The sequence below is a fragment of the Fusarium tjaetaba genome (genome assembly GCF_013396195.1).
Source record: "Fusarium tjaetaba strain NRRL 66243 chromosome Unknown NRRL66243_c0000039, whole genome shotgun sequence".
Taxonomy (NCBI): Eukaryota; Fungi; Ascomycota; class Sordariomycetes; order Hypocreales; family Nectriaceae; genus Fusarium; species Fusarium tjaetaba.
The window spans coordinates 48,596-60,059 of NW_023501235.1; the positions used below are offsets into that span (position 1 = coordinate 48,596).

The 11,464-nt window shown below is 50.3% G+C and overlaps 4 protein-coding genes across 4 annotated transcripts; 2 read left to right on the forward strand and 2 right to left on the reverse strand.

Annotated features, from left to right (window-relative positions):
- Window positions 1-713: 713 nt before the first annotated feature.
- FTJAE_2140 (cyclin B) lies at window positions 714-2,322 on the reverse strand (the record flags this gene model as incomplete). Its single annotated transcript, XM_037348304.1, has 4 exons — window positions 714-802; window positions 854-992; window positions 1,042-2,244; window positions 2,314-2,322. The coding sequence occupies 4 exons, from the start codon at window positions 2,320-2,322 to the stop codon at window positions 714-716; spliced, it is 1,440 nt and encodes a 479-aa protein (XP_037210737.1).
- Window positions 2,323-3,247: 925 nt separating this feature from the next.
- FTJAE_2141 (50S ribosomal L2 protein) lies at window positions 3,248-5,075 on the forward strand (the record flags this gene model as incomplete). Its single annotated transcript, XM_037348305.1, has 4 exons — window positions 3,248-3,478; window positions 3,846-4,791; window positions 4,845-4,918; window positions 4,974-5,075. 4 exons carry the CDS (start codon window positions 3,248-3,250, stop codon window positions 5,073-5,075), a joined length of 1,353 nt encoding a protein of 450 aa, XP_037210738.1.
- A 2,697-nt stretch (window positions 5,076-7,772) lies between these two features.
- FTJAE_2142 (diacylglycerol pyrophosphate phosphatase) lies at window positions 7,773-9,224 on the forward strand (the record flags this gene model as incomplete). The annotated part of the gene is made up of 2 exons (XM_037348306.1): window positions 7,773-7,954; window positions 8,012-9,224. 2 exons carry the CDS (start codon window positions 7,773-7,775, stop codon window positions 9,222-9,224), a joined length of 1,395 nt encoding a protein of 464 aa, XP_037210739.1.
- A 753-nt stretch (window positions 9,225-9,977) lies between these two features.
- FTJAE_2143 (Casein kinase II subunit beta-2) lies at window positions 9,978-10,959 on the reverse strand (the record flags this gene model as incomplete). Its single annotated transcript, XM_037348307.1, has 3 exons — window positions 9,978-10,427; window positions 10,496-10,741; window positions 10,900-10,959. The coding sequence occupies 3 exons, from the start codon at window positions 10,957-10,959 to the stop codon at window positions 9,978-9,980; spliced, it is 756 nt and encodes a 251-aa protein (XP_037210740.1).
- Between the last annotated feature and the right edge of the window lie 505 nt (window positions 10,960-11,464).

Sequence of the window (11,464 nt, forward strand, 5' to 3'; positions counted from 1 at the left end):
CACGCGAATTTACCCACTGTAACCATCCAAGGCCCCGGCCACAATCACCCACTGTGGTCCATGTATTCGTGAAATGTAAAACTTCATTCCTGCCATTCCTGGGCTCTTTCCGTAATCCGGTCATGGTATATGTACAATTTTCTATCACAAGCCCTTTTCACGACGGTAGCCGAGATGCACAAGAGCCGTACCGAGTTCTCCTACTCCAGTCATTGAGAAACATCGCCAGACCGCCAAATGTCAAGCTCAGCTTGCATCCGCCACCCCGTGGCCCGTGTCGTACAGCTTCCATTACTCCCCGTCCAGTGCCCCATGAATAGGCCGTCTGCACAGCCAACTCCAACCAGCCGAACCAAGCCCTTAACTTCCTTCGCCAGTGACTCCATGCGCCATGTATGAAGACGAAAAGCATGCTTCGGGAAATGTGCAAAAAAACAGACAATCGCAAACAAAAAAGTGCAGATGCTGTCCGTAATATCAGACAGTGAGAATATGAATCCAGACCAATACGGCAAGTGCTTTTCATTGCATACTCGCTCAGGTATCGACAGTGGAATGTGTGGTATCATGATGGCCCATGAGGTTGACCAAAGGGCGTCGGTGATCTATTAACGTCGTGAGGCGGCGGTGTAGCCGAATCCAACCGCTAGCCGAGTATCCTGTTCTTCAGAATATCGAATAATATGTGCCATCAAAGTGGTGACTTGAAGTGCCTATGATAGCTCATCAAGGCTCAGATGAACGTCGCGGACGCAAAATACATGAGCATTCTTCTTTGCCCATTGGCGTGCAAGAATCGAAGCTTTGTAATTTGTTAGCTGGCTATTCCTTATGTGCTGGGATAGATACATACCCTTCAAGAACTTCTTGCTAGCATACTTCTTGAAAAATGCTTCATGAGTGACAGGGCGAGCGAGGTAGTCGACCATGAGCTGAACGACATGCTCGATCTCGTCCTCAGTGTAACCAGCGTAGTAAGAAAGAGTCTCGTCCTACAGACCCATTAGTAGTCGTCACGTTAAGAATGTGAATTTCACGTACCCATTCGCCACGGTCAAGCATCAGTCGCGCTAAATACATGGCAGCAGCAGCAATGTGACTAGGTCGGTAGGGCATGAATCGATGATCCAGCAGGCCAATCTCCATCAGGTACTTTCCAATGGTTCGAGACTGGATATCGTAATTGTCTGCCTTGGAGACACGGCGGAGGAAGTTCATAGGGTTGGGGTAGCTGAGATCGTAGTTGAGAGTGCTCAGGATAAATCGCTCAGCACTCAGAATCTCAGCCTCAGTAAAACCATCGTCGGCAATGCGCTTGAAGTTCTCGACGTGGGGAGAGAGGACCTCTTCGTATTTGGAAGCGATGAACATGGCAGTGATTCCAACAAGTTGGAGACGGTCAAGCTGAACCACCTTTTCTGATAGGAAGCGATCGATAAGATTGACGGCGAGGAAGAGGGTTTCGGGAAGTAGATGGAAACGGGTATGAACCTCAACGAGCCAGTCGACCAAGATACCGCGCGTCTTCCATTCGAGCTCGTCCTGATGAGACATATATTCAGGATTGGGAATCGACTTGACCTCAAGATCGCGCAAGTACTCAAAGATCTCATTGGCATACTCGGCAACCATAAGAGGATCTTCTAGATCCTCGCTGTCCAAGTCCTTGACGCCAGGAGGGTACTCGAAAGGTGCATCTTGTACCTCTGCCTTGTCTAGAGAGACCTCAGGCTTCTCGACTTCAACCTCAACAGGCGTCTCTGATCGTTCACGTTCCTCAGAAATAAGATGCTGCTTTTTGGAGGGATGCTCATTTTCGTTGACGGGAGCTTTTATCTTGGTGTTGGCGGCATCTGTTACAACTTTTCGCTTGTTAATGGTGCCGGAACCGGACTGTGTCTTGGAGTTGGTAGGCTTCGAGCCGAGAGCAGTTCTTGTGGTAGGACGCGCAGTCTTCTTCTCGATACCGGTGGGTTGAGCAGCCTTGGAGACCAATCCCTTGGCCTTCTTTCCAGCAACACCATCGACCTTTCCTACATTACTGACATCGCCCAATGCAGCGCGTTTCCGCGTGTTACTGGCGGCGGTACCGTTGGCTGTGGACTTCTTTGTTTGCAGGGCAGCCTTAGCAGGCATTGATAGCTCATCAACCTTGAGAGCGGCAGCTTGGGCTCTTGTAAGACGCGTCGTGCCGCTGTTCTCGTCATTCTCGTTGCCGGTGAGGCGCGTACGGGTGGCCCGAGCCTGCTACTCAAGTTAGAATGGCTGATCAGGAAAGGAACCCAAGCCTCTCGGTCGCGTCTGAGCACTTACTGGAGGCATCTTGGCTATCTAGTTGTTGATCGGTGTAATATTGACAAGGGGGTAGTGCTGGAACAGTTGAGTTAGTCAACGCGTCGAATGAGAAACATGAAAGGAAAAAGATGGCTGAGATCACGAAAGGTTATAGACAAACAGCATTCGAGCTGCCGAGACAGTCGAATCAGAGTAGGAATTCAACTACCAACCTTTGGGACAAGACTGGTGAAAACACCGAGAAAGGAATGTTGTGAGTCGTGATAGATGGAGCGATGACTGATGCTGTATGTTAGTCGAGGATGCCCGGGCCGGAATAGAAAGTTGTTGGCGGAGGAAGTAAACAAGAGGTAAAAGGACAGGAGCAATGGGCAAGTTTGGGCGGAGACGATGTTTATGTTCAAGAACAGTTGTGGTTGTGAGGACGATAGAAGTGTTTTGACGAGCGGGTAAGGAAGATGAGTTGTGGAGATCCACCAAAGTGGGTACGTACCCGTACGCGGCTAGACAAGTCGCGTTGCTCTTCGTTGCTCTAGGTACGTCAGGCTCCCAAGCGTGATGTCCCACTCGAAAGAAAAGGATTGGAGCTCGTTAGGAGCAGGGGTGATGCGATAGCTTTGCTATTTTCCCAGGACGTATCGAAACGCGCAAAGAATCGAATACTGCGGCGTGATGTGCAGTCGACTTAGTAGTTAGGTGCGAAAAATGTCGAGTAGGGCTGGATAGTTCAGCAGAGATGCTTGATATCAGACGGAGGATAATGAGAATGGTAGGATGAACGAAGACCCTAAAGAAATGGCAATATCCCGATGGTCGAACAAGGATAAACGTAAAAGAGACGGTAGAGGCGACAGGCACATTTACAAAGTTGAATATCAAAAGAAGACAGAGCCAGGTCAAGGTAAACGGACGATGGTGGACGGGGTCTTGACATTTAGTATGGAGGGGCGGGATGGATGAGATCAGTACAAAACGCGCCTGCATCCAGGTCAAGTCGCGAAAGCTGCTGTCAACCTGGAACCTTGGAAAAGCTACGTACTACTTCCGGCTCAGGACTGTGTTTTTGTGGGACTGCCGCCCTAGCAACCGCCGGCCAACCGCCTTTGAGTTCAACCTCATTGGCCCAGCCTCGTCGCGGGTCGAGGTTCACGAAGCACGAGCCATGTGGGAGCTACGTGAGGGCGTTTGTGGCGGCTGCATGTGGCGGTGCAGGTCTCTGTGCAGTGGCTCAGATCTGTCTTCCCGGCACAAAGTTATTCATTATCCGATGAAATTTGAACATCCCGAACGACACCAACGGTGCAATTGGCGATAGTGGGCTTCTTTCTTGACGGTCCTGGATTCCCCGATCGCCTCTTGCTACTAGCTAGAGATCGTTTGAGCTACCAGGAAGCATTTAATATTGGTAGTCCGCCTAACCTGCTCTCTAGCGACCGTCGTTGGGGAACGTCACTGCCTTCCCCTCTGAGTTAATATCAAACCATAAAACCACACGAATCGACTCCGATGAAGACCAGCTGCTAAAATTCGAACCTAAACACCCGAGACAGACAATGCTTCAGTCCGGCCTTCAATTTGCTGCTGCACGGCAGAGCGCTTTGCGCATAGCGCTGGGCCGATCGCTCCCACGAACATATGCAACCATCAGACGTTCTAACGAAACCACCGCCAGCCCAAAAGAACTCGCCGAGAACCCCGAGAGCCAATCCGCCATCTTGCGAGTCTATAAGCCCCGAACACCTGGTGTGAGACATCTCAAGCGACCTATCAACGATCATCTCTGGAAAGGACGACCTTTCCTTCCCTTAACATTCCCGAAGAAGGGCCAAGCAAAGGGTGGCCGAAATGTGTCTGGTAGGATCACCGTGCGACACCGAGGTGGCGGTGCGAAGAGAAGAATAAGAACGGTTGACTTCCTCCGCAACCGACCAGGACCTCACCTGGTGGAACGCATTGAATACGACCCAGGACGGAGTGCTCACATTGCTCTTGTCACTGAGAAGGCTACCGGACGTCACACTTACATTCTTGCCGCTGATGGTTTGAGGTCTGGGGATATTGTGCACAGCTATCGTGCCGGTATTCCTCAAGATCTGCTTGACAGCATGGGTGGTATTATTGATCCCGGTATTCTAGCTGCAAAGACTGCCTTCCGTGGTAATTGTCTACCTATGCACATGATTCCTGTCGGTACTACAGTATTTGCTGTGGGATCTGCAGCTAGACGTGGCGCCGTATTTTGTCGTAGTGCCGGCACCTCAGCTGTGGTTGTCAACAAGAACGAGGAGACGAAAGACGACGGTACTAGGGTCATGACCGGCAAGTACGTTGAGGTTAGACTCCAGAGCGGTGAAGTTCGACGAGTTAGCAAGGATGCTTGTGCGACGATTGGCGTGGCTAGCAACATCCATCACCACTATCGCCAGCTGGGCAAGGCTGGACGAAGCCGGTGGCTCAACATTCGACCTACAGTCCGTGGTGTTGCCATGAACAAGGGTAAGGAACACAGGCGCATCTTAGCAAGACTGCTGCTGACATGAAATACACAGTCGACCATCCTCATGGTGGTGGTAGAGGTAAATCGAAGGGTAATCGTCACCCTGTCTCTCCTTGGGGTGTTCCTGTAAGACTACCTAATAGCCTCGAAGCATATGAAGCAATGCTAACACCATCGTCAGACCAAGAGTGGTTACAAGACCCGACGCAAGCACAACAGAAACAAGTGGGTTGTGGTACCTCGACCTCGAAACAACGGAAAGCGCCGAGACAAGGCCAATTAAGGGAAAGGGGTGATGAGTTGATGCGTTGGATGAAAAGCTCATGCCAGGCCGAGAAAGAAGTCGGTCGTCAGTGCATTGTATATTATGACGCTGCATTGTATCATATGTGACATTATAGATAAGGGCCCAATTGGCGTCTTAATCAAAGAACCACGTAGGAACATGTATATTCCAGGATTTGATGTTTTGGCAATTTGACATTACATGTGCAATTGTTACAAGCTGGTTTCACAAAACTATACCCCGTAGCACAGCCTTTTATCGTATATATCCCAAGACCGCACCGTAAACGCTGGCGGTGGTGAAGCCTGGATGACAGGTTCATGCAAGAACCTTGCCATGGACAGTCAATCGTCATATCCTTGCAAACGATCTGATCATGTTCAAAGCACCCGAGAATTATAATGGCAGGACCCTATCGAACAATGAGTGTGCTGTTGCAATCTCTGACCAGACAAAGGCCTTTCGAGTTTCAACAAGGGTATAGTGTTTCACTGACTCGCAACAGTCTCAACACTCAAGGCGCAAGGGTCCTTTGGCTTCCACCGAAAAAAAAAGGGTTCAGGCTGAGTCAGTGGAGATAGCGAGTACTGAACTCAACGCAGTTGCTTAGTCCCGTGATATGCTATATCATCTGCTTTACTAATTAGTCTTAGCACGCCCAAGATTCCGAATAGCCGTTGGTTTTACGGAAGAGCCAATGAGTTCGTCTTGTGCTTATGCGGAGAATCGATTGAATACTATGTTTTTTTTTTGGACGGCGCTGTCCATACAAGGGCGGCTACTGATGGGTCAAGCCCACACGGCTAGGTAGCTAGGTACTTTGCACAGCCTCACAGAGCCACGAATCGTAATCCGAGTCTTTCGCTGCCAAGAGCTAAGACTGGTTGACAGGTTCAGCAGTGCTAAACCATAATGAAGTCTAGGTACCTACCAAACTACAAGGAGGTTTGCAATTGAGCAGCAGTTTGTAGAGTCAACAATTGTTGATCAATCTTTCTGTTCTTGCTTCACTAATCCAGACTGGCTCTAATATCATTGACGTCGCGGGCGGGTAACAGAATTAAGGTTATTTCTCATCCGCGAAACCTGATTGGACGGGAGGGTTCGGGAAGAGATGAACGCAGATCATGGCAGGGCCTGGTAAGCCAGGTCATGGAGTTATGACTTTCAGGGAAACAAGACTGTAAAAAAGAGCAGGACGGGATGACTGACTAGGATATTTGGTGTGCTAGGAATTGGTAGCACGTACGGAACGGAGAACATACATGCATTCCAAAATGCCCGATGGGGCTAAGGGGGTGACGATTGTCAGATGGTGTTGAAGTGCTTAATGGACCGCCGTAACCGTAATGAAGGCATGGTTAATGAGGCACCGAGCACAGTGGAAGCTGTTGGCACCTGAGGAAGTGCCTGTTCCTTTGCTCTGTTCTCACTCGAGAATCCATATCATCAATCTACCTGAATCAAGGGAGACAAAGGCCGGATTGGAGAGTTCACTTGAACCACATGATGGTATTCGGCGTTCACTGAATGCCAGATCTGACATGATATAGGCAGGTACCGAAACACTGCGAACTAATATTAAACAAAAAACAACCCTTCCTCTTCCTCGTGCCCCTCGTGCCCCGATGCCAGTTGAAAAATACCTAGCCATCGATGCGCGGACCCCCGAGAGAAATGGATCATAAGCGGGACCACGCGAGCATTTCCCCAATGAGGCTCCCACACGCCACTGGTGCTACAGGGGGTTCGTCATAGCCTCGTTCTAGTGGCACCTGTACTTTAGAACAAAACAGGCGCGCGCAAGCTCGAACACCATCTGAATAGTCTCAAAGTGAAGATCTTTTATGATTTAAGCTAGTGCTGGAGGGCTCTGTAGAAAACAAGCCTTGCAACACTGCTGCGAGCGCAGGGAGCGGTACATGATCCCGAAAGGAGATCTTCGGCCCCCCAAATTCAAAGACAATTCTCCTAAACAATTAGGTAGTGGAGGTACTGATAGTCTTGGCCCCCTGCCCAGACTCCAGCTGGTACACAGGGCCCAAGGCTAGGAGTGCCGCAGTACACGTAACCTCCAATTACCGAAGCCGTCAGCCCCATTCATTTCTTACATCAGTTTCCAAAGGACCATTTTCTGGTAAAATCGTCCGCAGATCAGTCCAACGCTGCCAGTCCAAACAAACAGAAGAATTCTATCTGACATCGATATCAAGCACATGATTAACGATTAACGAAGACATAAGAGCGACCGGCGAGTGGGATTGCTTTGGCGACTGAAAATATCATCCGGTGCTTCATACCCCAGACTTCAAGTCAATACTCAATACCCATAACCATAGCCATTATCCCTTCATTTCTTGCCCAAGTCATTGAGAAACCCCAGACTTATTGTCGCATGCCAAAACTGCTGTTCCTCCTAAGCCCACCTCCTTTGGACTAGCCGCTTGGCCGTTCTTTTCGTTCTCTCTCATACACACACCTCTCTCTACAAAGCCCACACGCCCTCCCCAGACCCCAACGCAGACGGAGGCGTAAACTGTCTGGCTCTCAAGTGCACACAGAAGCGGAAACGGGGGCTCAATTGAGTGTGTGACGACAAGCCCCAAACCTCAAATAACCCGCTCCCTCCCCCCCCGATTCGGCACTCGATCTTCTCCTCCCCTCTCTTGATAGAATATGCATTCATATTACAAGATGGGCGACTCGGGTTTAGGAACATTATCTGGTGGTTTGCGAGGCCGTCGCTTCCCCATTCGACTGATCTTGTCCTACCTCTTCGACTGGATTATCTGCTTTGTCTTTGTTGGTATCGGAGGTTGGCTCGATAGAGTTGCGCCTGCGAAACGACCATTCTCGCTTGTTGACCCTAATATCTCGTACGTAGCATGTCTCCATCTCTTGCTTTTTGTCTAAAATGCTAACGTCGTTCAAAGATATCCATTCGCCGAACATGAACTCGTCCCCGCTTACCTCTTGTTCATCCTCGCCATTGGCGTGCCGTTCGTCATTGTCGCCGTTGTCTCCCTAATATTCGTTCCTGGCCCGACTGTACCTAAGGGTACCCCAAAGACTCTTATCTGGCAGCGCAAGCTCTGGGAGCTTCATGTTGGTGTCCTCGGCCTCGTCCTATCTCTCACGCTGTCATGGTTCTTCACGAGCTCTATGAAGAATCTGTTTGGCAAGCCTCGACCGGATCTCCTTGCCCGCTGCGACCCCGACTGGAAAAACATCGACAAGTATGTCGTTGGTGGTTTCAAGTGGCAGAGCATGACAGGACAGCTTGTCTCGGCCGATATCTGCCAACAAACCGACAAGTACAAGATTGACGACGGCTTCCGCTCATACCCCAGCGGCCACTCGTCGTCTGCCGCCGGTGGCCTCATTTACGCCTCGCTCTTCATGGCCAGCAAGTTCGCAGTTACTATTCCCTTCGTGATGCCCTCTGCTGCTGCCGTGGCAGGAGCAGCCAGCCATGCGGCGTTCCCCTCACGAATCCATACCGGCTCTGTCGTCGATCCCTACGAGCCCTCGCGCGCCCGCGGCCCAGATGGATCATTCTCTTCTGTTCCCACAAAGGAACGCGCAGGACAAGATAATGCCAAGGTCCAATCTCTGCGTCGCCAAGCTGCTGCGCCCCCGATTTACCTCCTTGCTCTTGGCCTTCTCCCCTTTGGTGTCTCAATCTTCATTGCTGGTTCGCGCTGGCACGACCGTCGCCACCACGGCTTTGATATTCTCTTCGGTTACTTGATGGGTCTGGTTGCCGCCATTTTTGCGTTCCGATATTATCACCTGCCCATTCGTGCTGGTGCTGGCTGGGCATGGGGTCCTCGAAGTGATCAACGTGCGTTCTGGGCAGGTGTCGGGCGACAAGGCTATGCTGGTACAGACGAGGAGCTCGGCGTCTATTCTCCTCGACGCGACGTGGGCCATTCTGGAGATACGTCATACCCACCCATGACATCTGCCCTCGCTCAACGGAATGTTCGCCAAAACACAGACCAAGAGCCTAGGCCCAGCCAAAACTTCCAAGACGTGGAGCTACAGAGGATGGATGATTCTGATCGACTAGAAAACAGGTTCCCTGATGAGCGGTTCAATGAAAACCGGTACGGTGACGCCCATTATGCTGAGAACCGTGTCTAGAACCGCGGAATATCGCGATCTAAGGAAGATTGTGCTTTACGGCAAGACATGCAGTGCTCGCATGTGTACATGTATGTAATTCAGATGTATGGTATATTCAGGTTCCAGGGAAAAGGTGATACCTCTGGATATTGGTCAGGATTGTTTTTGTTTGTAATGAATGGAAAGCGAACAGCTCGCGGGCAGATAGACCACTTTGATTTTTTGACACGACATGACACGAACAACGAAATGGCCGATTGACAAGGTATCAACCTCAGCCAACGTGACTATCAGTGAGATATCAAAATAATTGCTTGTCAAATCAGAGCAAGGGTTCATAATCGGTGGGCGATCAGTAAGGTTCACGTCCAAATGTATTAACAGGGGGGGGGGAAGAACGCTTCTTTGTTGAACAGCTATAATTCAAGAGAAAAATAAAACATTTCGCACTCCTTTGTTGTTTATACAGCCCAATCCAGCCCATATGACTTGCCGCCAAACGCCAATCCAGAACCTGACCAACAGCCGCAGAAACAATAGAACTGCTCTTGTTGCCTCCGAGAGACGGCGAATGCCTTCGCATAAGCAGATTCGTGTCCACTCAACAACCCCAAATAAGTGCTAGAATACGAGGAATGTTTCCAGGGGAGCTTCATTAATGTCCATTTGAGCGAATTGGTGTGGATCGTCTTTGGTGCCAGTCGGTATGACTCTGATTCTATCACCAGTACCTATCCTAGTGCTCTCCTCAGGGTCTGAGACAAGAGCCCTCTAAAGGCCTTCCACAACAGCCATACGACCATCTATACCTTCGAATTCAAGCTCCTCGTCTTCTTCTTCTTCGTCCTCCATCTCGTCACGGAAGCCAGTGTCGATCTCAAGCTTGCGGAGCCGACGGCGCATTTCGTCGCGCTTGGCGCTCTGCCAGCGAATCAAAGCGGCCGAAGCATGCACTTTGAATCCGTACACGCGAGGAACGTAGCGTTCCACGCTCTTGGTTGGGATGAGGGCGGGATACACCTGGAAAAGGATGTTGTGGAAAGATGTGCCGAAGTAGGCGCCGTCGATAGCGGCGTGTCTTGAGGACTTGGGGTTGTAGATATCCTCGCAGCGAGCGCAGTATAGCTTAACGGGTTTCATGTTGGGCACATCAGAGAGGCCCATGGGGAGGAGGGGATGGGAGTGGCACATGACACGAGGGCATTTCCCAAACTCGGCCTTCTTATATTTATCAAGCTTTCTCGTATGTCAGCAGAGTGGTACCATATACCTAATCAAGATGCACGCACCATTTTTGTAAGCCCTCTTGTTGTAACGATGTAACGGGCATGCACAAGACCATAAAGGTGCCTCGCAGACTTCTCGATGGCCTCGCGCATCTCATCGTCGCACTCGAGATCAAAGACATCGGTGACGAGATCTAGCGCATACTGATAGTACTGGACTTCAGTGTTAAGGCCTGTCAAGTTGAACCTATCCGTAAGGTAGTCCTCGTCGATTTCGCAAAAGTACTCGTTACCCCTCGATGAGATGAACTGCAAGGATCCGTGATTAGCCCATGAAATTCCAAGATGATAACAAAGCAGCCCCGTGACCCCACGCTTCTGTATGGCCGCTATCCTTTTAAAAACAATACGGCGATAACAAGAGCGCGTTGCTTCCACGGTTCAACAATGGCTGGAGGCACACTCACCCAGTCTCGCCAATAACTTGTATAGTCGCTATCCGACTCGCTCACGTAGTCATCCATCATGCTGGGCGTAAAAGAAATATAAAGAAGCTATTGACCAAGGTAGCTCAACAACGAGCGACCATGTCCCAGCTTTGTGAAGTCGCTGGCTTGGTTGTTGACAGGTGCGCAGCGGGTAATATCAGGCGTGCGTTGGAGAATGTATTTTCGTCGAGGTTGTATCGTTATGGTATCGTAAATATCGTGTTTCGTTAATCCCTGGCCTGGTCGTTGGTACCTAGGTAGTCTATGCTTTGGTCTGGTTTGCTCTGGTTTCGGCCTCTCGATGGTGGGGTTGCAAAAGCCGTCTCTGCATCCTGTCTCTGCGTTGCGTCCCCGTCTGCGGCGGTCGAGCTGGAACGGGATGGGCCACCAGACGACAGGGTAACGTGACCTGGCGGGGTACATGTCCCGAATTTGGGCCTCATCTCAACACCATAGAAACATCACGACTTGACGATGCGTCGAAATAAGCCCTGTTGGTACAGTCATTAGTCAATTGACAATGAAAATCACATCGGTATTTATG